The following is a 17,312-nucleotide window of genomic DNA, read 5'->3' as shown; positions in this document are numbered from 1 at the left end:
ATTCAGTGTGTATATATATATATATATGTTTAATGTATGTATTTGTATAATCGTATATTATTCAGTGTATATATATACTTGTATGTATATATATATATATATATATGTATATATGCATATACACGTATATGTATGTATATCTGTGTCTGCTGTCTGCTCCTCCCACTTAGTCACGTGTTCAGCTGCTGTCAAGGACGTTGCCATAACCTTGACAGTTGAAGGACAACATTTATTTGTGTATAATGTACATTACACTCTATTTATTACATTTGACATTTATTATATATACACACAAACTATATACACTCATTATTATACATACAGAATTCTCACTCCTTATTTTTATACGCTTGTATTTATTTTATTCCATTTTTTAAAAAAATATATTTTTAACGCAACTCCTTTTGACTTGCATGTCATTTGCATGTCATTTGCATGTTTTATATATCTATATATGTATCTATATATATCTATATATATATATGATAATTTGAGGGAATATTATTCCTAATTTACAGGGAAAAATTCAATTTAGAAATATTAAATCAAATTTCACAAAATATAATATATATATATATATATATAAATTAGAGAAAAACCCCACCTTTTATCAATTCAAAATGAACAGTTAAATTACATCATCTAGGAAATGACATATAATAGAAATATTAAAATAACAATAATATACCGATGATTAAGTAATGTGCAAAATAATAAATAAAACGTATATATTTGGTATATATAATTATACATACAAAGGTGGGTTTTTTTTTCTAATTTATATATATATATATATATATTATATAGTGTGTATAATATACTCGTGTGCACTGTGTAAATTGTTCATTTTTTGGGGTTTTGTAATATTGCCTTTACACAACCTGTATCTTATTCGCCGATTTTTCCTTGCTGCCACCTCTAAATGTTATTACATCATTCGGGGTGTTGTGTGTGCTTGGTGTGTAAGAAGATATCCGGGTATTCATATATAACTATATATACACACACAGACACGCGCACATTCATGCGTGTATACACGGCTTCTTTATATGGTTATATTCGAGATTTGTCTTTCGACTTATTTACTTCAGACAGACTCTGATCATAGTCTCCACCCCTCCTCCTCCAAGCAACATACTGAATAAGTTTATTGATTAGCTCAATTAAGGTAATTAAAGCCAATTAAGTGAGCTTCATATGTGCGTGGTTATGTGTGTGTGTGTGGATATAATCTTGTACAATAACGTAAGATAATTATTCAACATAAAATAGTTTATTTGTATATTTTAAACTTCCGAAAATAAAACAAAATTATTTTGCCCCCTTTTTTACCATAACCTTTTTTCTGGGTTTTTATTTATTTATTTAATTTTTTTCTCATAAAACCTATTTGTTCCGGCCAGAAAAAAAAATGGCGTTATAAACTTTTTTTATAGATTTATAATTATTATTTTTTAAATCAAAATAATACGAAAGCGCTGGAATTAAAGAAATATATATTCGGTGTTTAATCTAAATACAAACCTTTTTTAGTAAGAATTATTTTGGGATGAGGATAGGGGGGTATTATAGTAAAATAACGTGACTACGTAATAAAGAAAAAGTGCTTTAAAAGCTTAAAGTATTTAGTGTTTGATTGTGAGAATTAATAAGTATAAAATATGTCACTAGAAATGCTAATTTTGGAAGAAATTTCAGGTGTGCCCGCCCGCGCGATTAAAATTTTGATTATTGCAAAGGATTTAGTTCAAGATACAAGTGTGTGTGTGTGTGTGTTCGGTAAATCATAAATCCGGAAAAGAAGCAGTATAGTAATATAGATAGATAAGGCCGGTCTATGGGATTACCCTAGATTTCCGCTTTCCTTAGACCGGCCTATATATATATATATATATATATATATATATATATATAATTTCAGTAAAAATTTAGATTCAGTTGAATATGGTACTTAAGTTAAAGGCAGCAGAATTTTGTATGGTATTATCCATATAATTCAAAATGGGGTGATTATAATCAAAATAAGCAACAAGGATATCCGGAGGTAATGCAGTACGATCGTTTCATGCGACTCCATTTAATTGAACGATGCAAATATTACATCAGTAAAACATACTTGCATTGTTTAATTAAATGAAGTCGCATGAAACGATCGTACTGCATTACCTTTGGATATCCTTGTTGCTTATTTTGATTATTTATATACACACACACACACAGATTTGTGTATGTGTGCATGTGTGCACATTACGTATTGGATGTATACGGATGGGTACACGCGTTTTTTGCTACACCTTTCCCTAATAGAGTTTTATATTAAATCTAGTGTCACACTGATGCTAGCAGGCTTGTTTAAAATAGCCGAAACCGCCAAGCTTCAGTTGAACGTCTGCTGAAGTGAGTTATATATATATTTCATTTCAGCATTGCAACACTACAAACCTGTTGTAGAACTCAAAAGGAATATATTGGCTGCACGTGCCTGTGCACACATTTCCTTTCAACGTGACACGCGTTCTCACTGCCTTTTATTCTCCTTTCTCTACACTTTTCTTTCTGTCTTCTGAAGAAGAACGTAACCCCGAAACGTTAAAAACACTTCTACCCACTTTCTTATCCCTCACCTCCAAACTAATTACTTAATTTAGGTACTTTTGTATACATGCATACTTTGTGTGTGTGTGTGCCTGTGTATATGGACGAATGTGTATGTATGTATATACGCACTTGCTGGATGTATCTATATAGATGCATGTGTGCGCACTATGCAGCGAGCTGGCAGAATCGTTAGCACGCCGGACGAAATAGGGTCGATGTAATTGATTTAATCTGTTTGTCTGTCCTTGTTCGTCCCCTCTGTGTTTAGCCCCTTGTGGGTAGTAAAGAAATAGTTATTTCGTTTGTCTTTACGTTCTGAGTTCAAATTCCGCCGAGGTCGACTTTGCCTTTCATCCTTTCGGGGTCGATAAATTAAATACCAGTTACGCACTGGGGTTGATATAATTGACTTAATCCGTTTGTCTATCCTTGTTTGTTCCCTCTGTGTTTAGCCCCTTGTGGATAGTAAACAAATAGGTATTTCGTTTGTCTTTACGTTCTGAGTTCAAATCCCGCCGAGGTCGACTTTGCATTTCCTCCTATCGGGGTCGATAAATAAAGTACCAGTTACGCACTGGGATCGATCTAATCGACTGGCACCCTTCCCAAAAATTCCGGGCCTTGTGCCTAGAGTAAAAAAGGATATTTACTGATACCATTTCGGCAGAGTGATACTTGGGAGACACTTCACAAGTGTCTGTCTATTCCACTTAATGTAGTGTTGCCAAATATTGTCAAATTTCCGTTCATATCCAGACTTGCTGTTTCAGTCTCTAGGACAATGGTACCGAAGCTTTCGTCATTGCTTATTAAATGACGTCACCTAGCCGTGTGCATATGTGTGTGTGTGTCTATATACGCGTATGTATGTGTTTGACTAATGGACACTAACTTGAGACATGACTATTTGGGGCATATTTTTAATAACACCATTTACTGTAGACTCAGCAATTATGCGCGAGCGCGTATATAATTTTATATATATTGTCAGTGTATCATATATTCGGAAAGAAAAAACACCCTCTAAAGCGTAGAACAGTTAATGTATTTATATGCAGTTAAGTCTGTCCGGTCATGGTGACCAGTGGTTTCGCATCCATGAAGCGCTTGGACCCCCATGGACAACTTGTTAAGACTCTAAAGCCGAAAATATATGTCAGCGGCGACATACATATATATATATATTCTCTTGTTCTTTTACTCTTTTACTTGTTTCAGTCATTTGACTGCGGCCATGCTAGAGCACCACCTTTTAGTCGAATCAAATCGACCCTAGGGCTTATTCTTCGTAAGCCGCCTAGTACTTATTCTGTCGGTCTCTTTGTGCCGAACTGCTACGTTACGGGGAATGTAAATACACCAACACCGGTTGTCAAGTGATGGTGAGGTGGACAAAGACACACACATATATATATATATATATATATATATGACGGGCTTCTTTCAGTTTCCTTCTACCAAGTCCACTCATAAGGCTTTGGTCGGCCCGAGGCTATAGTAGAAGACACTTGCCCAAGGTGCCACACAGTGGGACTGAACCCGGAACCATGTGCTTGGTAAGCAAGCTACTTACCACACAGCCACTCCTGCGCTTATATATATATATATTATATATATATATATATATATATATATATATATATATATATATATATATATATATATATATATATATATATATATGTATATGGTTATCTCGTATACACTCTATTTCAATGATTTCGTTCAAAGGAAGAGGTCCAACCCAGGCCTATGAAGGGCCCTTATTGTGGGTGTGTATTTAGATATAGACCATCTGGTTGTGAGTAAAATCATTGACGAAAATGGTGTGAGATGCGACTGGTGTGGAAAAGTTGTAGGTATCCCTGGAGAATAGTCGGAAATTGTCCGTCTAATTTCTTCAGATGTGTGTGCTTTTAAAAGTCGAAGATTAAGAATCTACTACAAAATTATGAAGAGACGAAAAATTTTCCGGGTTTGTGTTGGACATGATTTTGAAGAATCGTAAATTCAAATGTTTAAATCGTAAATCTAATAGAAGAAAACAAAAATTGAAGTCTAAACTAAAATTAAGTTTTGTGTCGATTACGATGTTTAAAAATTCATAATTCCAACAAATTACGGATTTGGAAGCGCTTTTACTTTATAAAAATGCCTGAATTTACAAAAAAACAATTTATGAAAACGATGGTTTCCATCATTCAGGATGTCCTAGTTAATTTTTTCCATATATATCTCATCATCATTGATTGTCTTCTAAATTAACGCCGCCTTAGTCCAAGATTACCCCTAAACGCTTGTATTCAATAAAATCGTTCCTCTTTTGCAATTGTTGTCAATTTTGAAAAATCGACGCTTTCTCTTCATTTTTCTCACAAACTCGACCGTTTTCACTTTCCGAACCTTTACGGACTGAGTTCAAATCTCTCTCCAGCCACTAAAAATCAATCAATCAATCAATCAATCGATCGATATAACCAACTGGTATTTTTTTTCTTTTGTGTCCTTTTTTTTCGTCTTTTGTTTTTTAAATTTTGCGGTCTTTTACTCCTGGTTCGATGTCCCTTTAAGCCACGGGTACAAGGGGACAGTTTACTTGGTGTCTCAAGGATCCAACGCCCCAACGCTAACCTATTTGTTGTGTATGTTGGGACCTCCATGTATTTCCTTTGCCCGGGGGCCCATAATTCTCTTTAAATGACCCTGTCCCTCGGTCAGATAATGAGATGTTTTCAGTCATGGCCACCACCACAGTGTGGTGGAGAGAGGTTTTGACTGCCATTTCTAATAAACAGATTGGCCCGTGTAAAGGCTATAATCCGTCTTGGTGATGGATGGCAACTTACGATCAATGTTTAAAAATCGATATTTTGACGACTAGTTGTTAAAATAGAGGTTTTGGGACTCCATTTCTCTCTCTCTCTCCCTCTTTCTGTGTCTCTCTCTCTTCCTTTCTGTCTGTCTCTCTCTCTTCCTTTCTGTCTCTCTCTCTCTTCCTTTCTGTCTCTCTCTCTCTTCCTTTCTGTCTCTCTGTCTCTCTTCCTTTCTGTCTCTCTCTCTCTTCCTTTCTGTCTCTCTCTCTCTCTCTTCCTTTCTGTCTGTCTCTCTCTCTCTTCCTTTCTGTCTGTCTCTCTCTCTCTCTCTTCCTTTGTCTCTCTCTCTCTTCCTTTCTGTTTCTCTCTCTCTCCCTTTCTGTCTCTTTCTCTCTCCCTTTCTGTCTCTTTCTCTCTCCCTTTCTGTCTCTTTCTCTCTCTTTCCCTCTCTCTCTCTCTTCCTCTCTCTTCCTCTCTCTCTCCTTCCTCTCTCTCTCTCTCTCCTTCTCTCTCTCTCTCTCTCTCTCTCTCCTTCTCTCCCTTTCGTCCTCTCCTAACCCCAGCTCTTGTTTACTCCCAAGACTAATTCCTGCCGTGACCAGTTCTCTCCTTGTTCACCGAGGACAGGGAACAGCAACAAGTGGGCCTCGGAACTTTTCTAACTGTGACCTAAATCTGTTTCCCTAAACATCGTCAATGTAATCTACTTAATTACTTCGGGATAATTAAGTCGATGCCATCTGCTGCCGTGTCAAACCAGCGTGACAGAGTCGGCTCACGAAGCCAGTTTGATCTTTAGCTCCGACCATAGTTGGGTGGAAAGGACATGCTGAGGCCTTCGTCCTGTAATGGACTGGACACAGACAAGTCAACCCGAAACATTGCCCAGGAGAGAAATGATAGGGATACGGGGGTAGTTGTAGGAAGGACGATGGAATTTGGGTCAACTTGTTTTCTTTCTCTTTATCTTTCTATCTCTAGATATCCTGACCCCTGGTTAAACTAAGGCAAAATTTAGTCCCAGCTCGACCCTGATCAAGCTAATTTTCCAGTCTTGACCACCTCGTTTTCGGGGTGGATGTCCAGGGAATGTAGGTAGATTTGACTGCTATTATCTCTAGATATCCTGACCCCTGGTTAAACGAAGGCAAAATTTAGTCCCAGCTCGACCCTGATCAAGCTAACTTTCCAGTCTTGACCACCTCGTTTTCGGGGTGGATGTCCAGGGAATGTAGGTAGATTTGACTGCTATTATCTCTAGATATCCTGACCCCTGGTTAAACGAAGGCAAAATTTAGTCCCAGCTCGACCCTGATCAAGCTAATTTTCCAGTCTTGACCACCTCGTTTTCGGGGTGGATGTCCAGGGAATGTAGGTAGATTTGACTGCTATTATCTCTAGATATCCTGACCCCTGGTTAAACCAAGGCAAAATTTAGTCCCAGCTCGACCCTGATCGAGCTAACTTTCCAGTCTTGACCACCTCATTTTCGGGGTGGATGTCCAGGGAATGTAGGTAGATTTGACTGCTATTTCTTGCAGATTAGCAGTTCATTACCGTATGCACCCGAGCAGCAAAAGAACATATTTTGATCTTTGGGCCCCATTTCTGACGTCTTGGATGTCCTGATTCCTGCCACAAACCCAAATGTTTTCTGGGATATTATTGCAACTTAAGACTGTTGTTAAACCTCACTTAATTCCAGATTATCCCAGCCGAAGCTGATTATCGGTTACAAAGAGATGAGGGAGGGGTCATCGCGGTTTTTGTCCTCTCTATGGGTCTGTGAAGTAGGAACCACAATCCGTTGCTCGGTTTATCTTTGTTTCATTCATTAGACTGCGACCGTTCTGGAGCACCGTCTCGAAATTTTAGCTGTTTGTTTTCAAAGTTTGGTACTTATTCTATCGGTCTCTTTTTGCCGAACCTGTAAGTTATGGGGACGTCGAACGGCAGTGGGGACACGGACACACACATTATGACAGGCTTCTTTCAGTTTCCGTCTACCAAATCCACTCACAAGGCTTTGGTCGGCCCGAGGCTATAGTAGAAAACACTTGCTCAAGATGCCACGCAGTGGGATTGAACCCGGAACCATGTCTCTTTTTTTATTTAACAGGAGTGGCTGTGTGGTAAGTGGCTTGCTTACGAACCACATGGTTCCGGGTTCAGTCCCACTGCGGCCATACTGGGGCATCACCTTAAAGAATTTTAGTTAACTTATCGACCCCACTCCTCGGTACTTTTCTTTTTGTAAAGTCTGGTGCTTATTCTATCGGTCTATTTTGCCGAACCGCTAACTTACGGGGACGTAAACACACCAACATCGGTTGTCCAGCAGTGGTGGGGGTGGGGGAACACACGATGGACTTTTTTTCAGTTGCTGTGTACCTAATTCATTCACAAGAGTTTGGTCGGCCCGAGGTGTCGTGCAATGGGAGCGAACCTGGAACTTCTTACCGCACAACCATTTCTATGCGCATATATATATATGAGACAGTTGAAATATTCCTGTCACAACCTGGGACCTTGAAGACTGCTTCAATGCAAGAAAGTATATTAGTCCCTTAATATTTGATACTCAATATTTCATCTATTCAATAAGACAATCAATACTTCATTTCATTTTACTATATATATATTATTTATACTATATTTTCTACATTCTACATTAATATTATAAAGAATATAAATAAAACAGTTGGAATTCCTTTGAGTAATATATATATATGTGTGTGTGTGTAGAAAAATACAAACTGGGACAAGACCGTAAAACATTTAGAAGACGATACAAAAAACACGGACGGGACATTCGAAGCCTTCAATCTTCAGTCAAGAACCGGGTCATCCTAGCAATTTCGGCTGATTAATCTTGAGATTGCTCCAATCTGGCCAGCCCCTAGAAAAAAAAATATTATATATATATATTATATGGCTTTGAATTTAATTTTGGAATTTCTTTACTGTCATTGCTGTGACACCGAACGCTTGGTCTTTGGATTCGTGTAATGCCAAGTTCTTCATAAACTATTCCCTACTCCAGACATTGCAATCTCTTTAGATACAGTTTTTTTCCCCCACTTTTCTTTTTACTGATAAATACGAAACAATAAACATCTTTTTTAAGACTTACTTCCTATTGCAGCCCTTCCTCACCCCTTCTCTCTTTCTCTCCTCCTCCTCCTCCTTTCTCTTTGCTTCTTTCTCCCTCTCTTCTTTCTCTCCCTCTCTTCTTTCTCTCCCTCTCTTCTCTCTCCCTCTCTTCTCTCTCTCCCTCTCTTCTCTCTCTCCCTCTCTTCTCTCTCTCCTCTCTATCTCCCTCTCTTCTCTCTCTATCTCCCTCACTTCTCTCTCTATCTCCCTCTCTTCTCTCTCTATCTCCCTCTCTTCTCTCTCTATCTCCCTCTCTTCTCTCTCTATCTCCCTCTCTTCTCTCTCTATCTCCCTCTCTTCTCTCTCTATCTCCCTCTCTTCTCTCTCTATCTCCCTCTCTTCTCTCTCTATCTCCCTCTCTTCTCTCTCTATCTCCCTCTCTTCTCTCTCTATCTCCCTCTCTTCTCTCTCTATCTCCCTCTCTCTCTCTCTATCTCCCTCTCTCTCCTCTATCTCTCTCTCTCCAGTATAAACAGGATACGTTCACCTTGCCTGCTTTCTACATGACCGCTACACAATCTTTCTCTCCCTCTCATCGGTCGCTCTTATCGATCTGTCTGCTCCACAGCCGAGCTATAATAGCAGCAGCAGCTTTTATTCATTCGCTCTTCCATCTCCAGAATGGGAAATGCTGGCGTCATGGGTTAGGGGGGTAGTGTCGGCAGTAGCGCAAACCTACCATTTCTGCCTGTTCGATCGATTTGATTGTTGAATCGATCAATCGAAGACCGGACAGTGTCCTTGAGCCATTCTACTGACCTACGGCTGGGGGATAGGGGGCGTATGGGGGGTGATGGCATTGAACGTTTGGCGTCAATCGATTCCTTCGCCACCTTTACCAACAACGCAATAGAGAGAAATAGTGGTGGTGGTGGTGGTGGTGGTAGAATGTGGTGATGGTGGTGGCATGGCATCTGTATCCCTGTTACACGGAGATCCCTCTTGCATACCCCCTCTTCCCCACCCCTGTTATAACGTAGGTCCCGCTTACGTACGTACCCCCTGCTTTACTTGTAGGTACCCCATATATACTATTTGCCTACCCGTTTATCTGTAGTATATTGTCACTTGCATGGCATCTGTATCCCTGTTACACGGAGATCCCTCTTGCATGCCCTCTCCTCCCCCCCCTATTATAATGTAGGTACGTACCCCCTGCTTTACTTGTAGGTACCCCATATATACTATTGCCTACCCGTTTGTCTGTAGTATATTGTCACTGGCAGGGTGACATTTCGTGGTGGGTTTCAAATATCTTTGCAATTATAAAATAGTTATACACGGGTGGGGTGGGGGGGGTCTGCCTGCCCCTCCCCCTCTCTCTCTCTTTCTCTTTCTCTCTCTATGCATACCTCACCCTACTCCTCCTTGTAACCCTGTCTCAATACACCTACCTCTCACCTCCCCCCCTAGGAGTATCAAATTACACACACACACACACACACACACACACACACACACAGACACACACACACGCGCAGCTTTCTCCTTTTATCTCTCTCACCTGAGCCGATGCCAAAAACAGCTATCTCCCTATCCACCTCCCTAGTCACCCAGCTACCTACCTACTTACCTACAACCACCTAGCTACCTACTTACTTACTTACCTACCCCTAAGCTACCCAGCCATCAAGTTACCTACTTACCCACCCACCTACCCACCCACCCGCCCGCTGCCTCCGTTACCTAAACCTATTAATAACCCACCACCACCTTCCCTCCTTGCTTCACCCAGGAATCATTGCCATGGTTCTACCTTTGTGTTCTTATATGGTGGTCTTGGTACTAAATCCCTGTCCCGCTGCTAGCTACCTGCATTTTAACCAATCAATGCTCTGAGAAGCCTGCTGCTCCCCACTTCTCTCTCTCTCTCTCTCTCTCTCTCTCTCCTCTCTCTCTCTCCTTCTCTCCTCTCTCTCTCTCCTCTCTATCCTCTCTCTTCTCTCTCTCTCTCTCTCTACTCTCTCTCTCTCCTCTCTCTCTCTCTCTCTCTCTCTCTCTTCTCTCTCTCTCTCCCTCCTCTCTTCTCTCTCTTCTCTCTCTCTCGATCTATCTCTCTCTCTCCTCCTTCTCTCTCTCTCTCCTCTCTCTTCTCTCTTCTCTCTCTCTCTCTCTCTCCTCTCTCTTCTCTCTCTCCTCTCTCTCTCCTCCTCTCTCTCTCTCTCTCTCTCTCTCTCTCTCTCTCTCTCTCTCTCTTCTCTCTCTCTCTTCACAACACAACACCACACACACACACACACCACAACACACCACACACACACACACACACACCACACCACACACACACACACACAACACACACACACACACACAACACACCACACACACACACCACCACACCACACACACACACACACACACACACACAAATACATTTATAGACCAAGTATTTCTCCAAAATATTCCTCTATAAAAGTGCAACCTACCTGCTCTGCTCTGCTCTCTGGTCAAGTTGTTTCATTGCAAAGGAATAGCCTGTACGTGGTAACATGCCCCTGCTAGACACTGCAGCCAAATTTCCCTCAAACAACACATTAATTTTCTTTTTCTAGAAGGCTACATATCAGATTATGCAGTTTTAGAAAGTTGTGTTTGGGTGATATTTGGCTGCTACTTCTAGCATGCAGAGGGGTCACATAGAGGCATCTTCTCCAACAAATTTTTACCTACTCTGCTCTCTGTTTTATTGCTAAGAAATAGCCTGTATGTGGTAACATGCCCCTGCTAGACACTGCAGCCAAATTTCCCTCAAATGGCACATAATTTTTTCTTTTTCTAGAAGGCTACATATCAGATTATGCAGTTTTAGAAAGTTGTGTTTGGGTGATATTTGGCTGCTACTTCTAGCATGCAGGGGAGCCACATAGAGGCATCTTCTCCAACAAATTTTTACCTGCTCTGCTCTCTGGTCGAGTTGTTTCATTCCAAAGAAATAGCCTGTACGTGGTAACATGCTCCTGCTAGACACTGCAGCCAAATTTCCCTCAAATGGCACATACATTTTCTTTTTCTAGAAGGCTACATATCAGATTATGCAGTTTTAGAAAGATGTGTTTAGGTGATATTTGGCTGCTACTTCTAGCATACAGACCTACTCTGCTCTCTGGTCAAGCTGTTTTAATGCAAAGAAATAGCCTGTATGTGGTAACATGCCCCTGCTAGACACTACAGCCAAATTTCCCTCAAATGGCATGTTAATTTTCTTTTTATAGGTTACATATCAGATTATGCAGTTTTTTGTGAATGGGTGATATTTGGCTGCTACTTCTAGCATACAGGGGGGTCACATAGAGGCATCTTCTCCAACAAATTTTTACCTGCTCTGCTCTCTGGTTAAGCTGTTTTATTGCAAAGAAATAGCCTGTACGTGGTAACATGCACCTGCTAGACACTACAGCCAAATCTCCCTCAAACAACACATCAATTTTCTTTTTATAGAAGGCTACATATCAGATTATGCAGTTTTAGAAAGTTGTGTTTAGGTGATATTTGACTGCTACTTGCTACTTCTAGCATGCAGGGGAGCCACATAGAGGCATCTTCTCCAACAAATTTTTTTTACTTGTTAACAAGGGACATGCTGAATTAGTCTCCCGCTATTGCTAATGTTTCACCTTCATCACCATGGCAACTATATTTAAACATGATCTCAGCGTAGTCAGTATTGGGTTTTTTAAAATTATTTTTTAGTTATTTTTTTTAAGGAAGGAAGAGGACCCCATTTTTGTACATTCAGAAAAATGGGTCTGGGGATGAGGTTCATTCTCTCGTGTAACAAGATAACTTCAACTCTATTTTAGAGTTTAGTCTTCCACCCTCCCCTCTACATAACACTGGCTCACCCCACTCTTTATATCAGCATCACCAACATACCACATCACTGTTATGATGTGGCGGCGGCGGCGGCTACTGTGCGTATATGCACAGATATATATATATATATAGATATATATATATATATATATATATATATATATATATATAAGAATGAATGTTTTTATATAATGAACGTGAAATACAGGAAGGGACGAACACGGAACACAGACAAATCATTCGAAGCCTTCAATCTTCAGTCAGACACCTATATATATATATATATATTATAATATATATATTATATATATATATATATTATATATATATATTATATATATATATACTCTTTTACTTGTTTCAGTCATTTTGACTGCGGCCATGCTGGAGCACCGCCTTTTAGTCGAGCAAATCGACCCCGGGACTTATTCTTTTGTAAGCCCAGTACTTATTCTATCGGGTCCCTTTTGCCGAACCGCTAAGTGACGTGGACGTAAACATACCAGCATCGGTTGTCAAGCAATGCTAGGGGGACAAACAGACACACAAACATACACGCATATATATATATATATATATATATATATATATACGACAGTCTTCCTTCAGTTTCCGTTTACCAAATCCACTCACAAGACACTTGCCCAAGGTGCCACGCAGTGGGACTGAACCCGGAACCATGTGGTTGGTAAACAAGCTACTTACCACACAGCCACTCCTCCGCCTGTATATATATATATATATATAAAAATAATAATAATAAATGCGCCCTTTTAAAGCCTAGCCAGGCTTGTGGGCCCGGTTTCTATGACATGTGTTCCCCACCTGGATGGGAGGCCAGTCCATCGCAGTGTTACTCATTTTTGCCAGCTGAGTGGACTGGAGCAACGTGAAAATGAAGTGTTTTGCTCAAGAACACACCGCGTCACCCGGTCCAGGAATCGAAACCACAACCTTATGACTATAGTGCTGACACCCTAACCACTAAGACATGCGCCTATACAAACACACACATAGGAGAGAGTTGCAGGCATTGCTTTGTGGTATGAAGTTTGCTTCCCAAACACATGATTCCGTATTCAGTCCCACTGCATGACACCTTGGGCAAGTGTCACATCTCTTACCAACATAAAATTCTAGATTTCTAAAAGAATGTCAAGACCTTTACAACCCATGACACACAAAATAAATGGAAAAGTATAGAAATTTTTTTTTAATTTCTACATCTGATTTTTTTTCTTTTTTCTATTCCAAATTTTGAGAACCAGTTTGATTCTGTAGAATTTCTTTGCGATTCCAAATGTTTAAAGGATATTCTGTCACCAATTTTCTCTGCCATCGACCCCTTTCTCCCTTCACCAACAACGGACCTAAATAAATTCACTGAAACATCAGGCACGTGCCGTCAGGGTAGGCAGGCAGTTGGTGACCTTTACGTAGTGAAGCACTGGCACGCGACTGAGTTGTAGGCAGATCTACTTCTGCCTTCATAGCATGTAAAGAAAACGGTGTTGTAGGAGTGTATGCAACATGTGTGCTACAGCAGTACTATGCGTAGTTTAAATACTGAAATTGAAAGGCAGGAGCAAACTATGCCTATCTAATCTACAAAAAAATCAAACATTCTGCATTTTATTATTTGCATTATTTACATTCAACGGATATTTGTCCTCATCTTGTTTGTTGTTAACACAACATTTCGGCTGATATACCCTCCAACCTTCTTCGGGTGCCTTGGGGAAATTTGGAACCTGGGTTCTCATTCCTAAGGTATTTTTCAATGTTGTTGTTGTTCACTGCTTGGAATTGAACTCAGAATCTTGGGGTTAGTAGCCCGCGTTCTTAACCACTACGCCATATGCCTGTGGGCACAGTGGTTAAGAGCACAGGCTACTAACTCCAAGATTCCGAGTTCGATTCCAAGCAGTGACCTGAACAGTAATAATAACATTGAAAAATACCTTCGGAATGAGAACCCAGGTTCAAAATTTCCCCAAGACACCTGAAGAAGGTTGGAGGGTATATCAGCTGAAATGTTGTGTTAACAACAAACAAGAGGAGGAGAAATATCCATCAAATGTAAACAATGTACATAATTCCTCATCTCTTAAATATAAAACTGTATTTTTCATTTTATGCATAGTAATCAGAGTAACCTTCATAATTTTATTGAATTAGGTCCGTATTTTGCCATGAAAATAAAATGTTGCTATCGATCAGTTTTATTCAAGGTAGGCACTGCCTACCTAGGCGGCACGTCCCTGATACTTACATTCTCAAACTCCTATCCCCTTATATTTAGTGTCACTATGAAGTTGGGTCCCAATGACTGCTTGAGATGTGGATTGACCTGACCCAATGCGATTTGCTATTTAATAAATCCTATGTTCACTCTAGTGAATGTGTATATAATGCAAAAATCTATGTACTGTAAATCCTTGAGTATAATCCGCATTTTTCCCCAAAAAATTTAAGGGTCAAAATCCCTAGTGCGTACTATATACGAGGTTAAAAATGAAAAATATTTTCTAAGCAATGTCTGAGTCTCTATTTGCTGTCTGGCAATGTTTATTCAGACGCATTTTATGATGTCGGGAGAGAAAATCCCTTAAGCTAAACCTGAAAGCAATGAAGAATCATCCATAACTTGCAGTAAGCAACATTTATTAAACGTTATTACTGTTATTTCTTTATTTTCTGCAAACAAAATGCACAAAAAAGCTACACGTTTGCATTATGTTATATATACAATAATAATAAAGGACGTTACCGTATACAGTTTTACAAACCAAGGACGTTATATAGACCTCCTTGACTCAAGTTAGAGAAGGGTTGCGTATTATACACAAGGTTTAGGTTTTTCAGAGGTACAGCCCCCTAAAAAATCCCCTGCGTATTATACTCAAGCACGAACTATACTCGAGGATTTACGGTATCCCTTTAGCGTTTAAACCAGACGTACCCAGCCCAAATATTCTACCTTGTTTTAAGTTCAAACAGGCTAGATCCAGCCTCTCACACCTACCCTACAATGTCACTCAAAAAATAACTACATCATTGAAATCTCAAATCTGAGATAATGCAGGATTAATTGAAAACAATGCTTATACAATTGACAGAGTAATCTGAATGCTAAAGGGTCTAATCCATTGCCCCCTAATCCACACCTGTCTGTTCCGATACCCGATGTCTTGTATGGCGTTGGGTCTCTATATTTCTTCCTAAACGTTTCTCTTGTTCGTTCTCTCTCGTAATAAGCTTGACTGTTGTCCATTTTGTAGCCTGCCATCTCCTTTTTTAAGACTCATGTTGCTGTCAATTTCTTCAACTATTTGATCCTGCCCTATGGCCTGTTGGCAGTGTTGCACCGGAGAAAACGAAAGAAGGTAGATTCTTGACTTTTTAAAAAATCCCAGAAAGAGAAAGGATCCATACGTACTCCGTTGTATGGCCACTCACGTTCTTTGTTGCTGTTACAGTTCTTGTTGTTGTTTCCACCTCCACCCCCCCTCGCAGCTCAGCTGAGCAGACCACCACCCCCTCCCCACATCACCAAAAGGACATTATTCGTTTTGTCCTTCTTTTGGACTGCATTAGCCTGTCTGTCCGGGATGATTTAGCTGCTATTTCTGGTAGGTCGAGTGACTCTTTCCCCCACCATAGGGCAACGCGGATATCAGTAGTGACACCTAACGAAGTTTTTAAAAGAATATAAACAATTTCTAAGCATTGAGACACGAGGCATGTCTGTGGTTCCTAAGTCCTCTCTGCAACCTCAGGTTCTGGGTTTCAAGCCCTCTGCCCAGCACCATGGCCCAGAGCCTCACGAATGGAATTGGTTGATTGAAAGCATACAGCGCCTATCTGTATGCAGCGGTTCTCAGCCAGGATCGATTATAAGATTTTTGGGGATCCACAAAAGTATTTTAAAGGGCCCCACCTCCAAAAAAAAATTTTGCATTAGATGTATGAATTGCAACAAACAGCTAGGTTTCTTTCTCTGACATTTCCCATAGTTCAACCTACACAAGTTAATGTGTGTGAAAAACAAATTAAAAGAAGCTTTTATAAAGCTAGATTTTAAACCTGGAAGGGCTAGGGGTTCGACAATAGAGTAAAAGAGTAATCAAAGGGGTCCTTATATAAAAAAATGGTTGAGGACCACGTTTTACACAGTTTATCCTACACAAGGGAACGTGTGAGAAACAAAATAGAAATATTGAAAAAAGTTTCTGTAAAACTAGTTTTTTAAACATCAAATGGCCATTAAGGTGCACCAGAATAAATCAGTAATCAAAGGGGCATTGCTCAGTCCAGGGATCAAAACCACTATCTTATGACCTTTACCACTAAGCCACATGGCTCCACTTATCTCTTTTATTGGCTTTAGTCTTTGGACTGGCCATGCTGGGACACTGCCACTTTGTTGGGTAGACTCCAATTACCACCTCCCCTCCAGGGTCCTTTTGTACAGTGGTTTATTCATTTTTGCTGGAGTAAGACAAATCAGTTTCCTTCTGTGAGCCCTAATCATAAATGGAGGGAGGGAGTGTTAATATTTCAAATGTGAAAGCAGTGGCAGTAGGGTTTTATAGATAAAACTGACGTAGGGGTCAAATTCAGGAAGAGAATCCCTATATTCTCAGAAGGGTCTTTAAAAAAGGAATTGGGCTAGAAAAGCAGATAGATTTGGAGGATTTAGGAATTTGGTTTGTATGGTGGGCCTTAATCTTTGCCTGTTAGTAGCTGGTCCCCTCATGCTGTTGGCCCAAGGTATCTTTTGTGGGGTTAGAAAACTTGAGGGATTTCATCATAACCCTGTCACCATCGGTCCCCCACCCTCAATTTCTGTTTTTTACCGAAAGACCTTGATGTAATATGGGGGGGGGGTGCCCCCTCTCCTTGTAAAGATGGTGTGGTGATAGGTGGAACTGG

The 17,312-nt window shown here is 40.0% G+C and overlaps 1 protein-coding gene across 3 annotated transcripts in view; it reads left to right on the top strand.

The window, feature by feature from the left end:
- LOC115226244 (fructose-bisphosphate aldolase) overlaps positions 1-17,312 on the top strand; it is a 51,826-nt gene that overhangs the window by 22,219 nt on the left and 12,295 nt on the right. Inside the window, exon 1 of one of the 3 annotated variants that reach the window (XM_036514955.1) lies at positions 15,675-15,763. The exons of the other annotated variants lie outside the window; for them this stretch is intronic. Coding sequence (XP_036370848.1) covers positions 15,723-15,763 — 41 coding nt within the window. The 5' untranslated portion in view covers positions 15,675-15,722. Of the gene's footprint in view, positions 1-15,674; positions 15,764-17,312 lie in introns of those variants that run through there. 3 annotated transcript variants of the gene reach the window in all.

Source organism: Octopus sinensis, linkage group LG29 (genome assembly GCF_006345805.1).
Source record: "Octopus sinensis linkage group LG29, ASM634580v1, whole genome shotgun sequence".
NCBI classification, from domain to species: Eukaryota; Metazoa; Mollusca; class Cephalopoda; order Octopoda; family Octopodidae; genus Octopus; species Octopus sinensis.
This window is presented reverse-complemented; position numbering and strand designations above follow the sequence as displayed.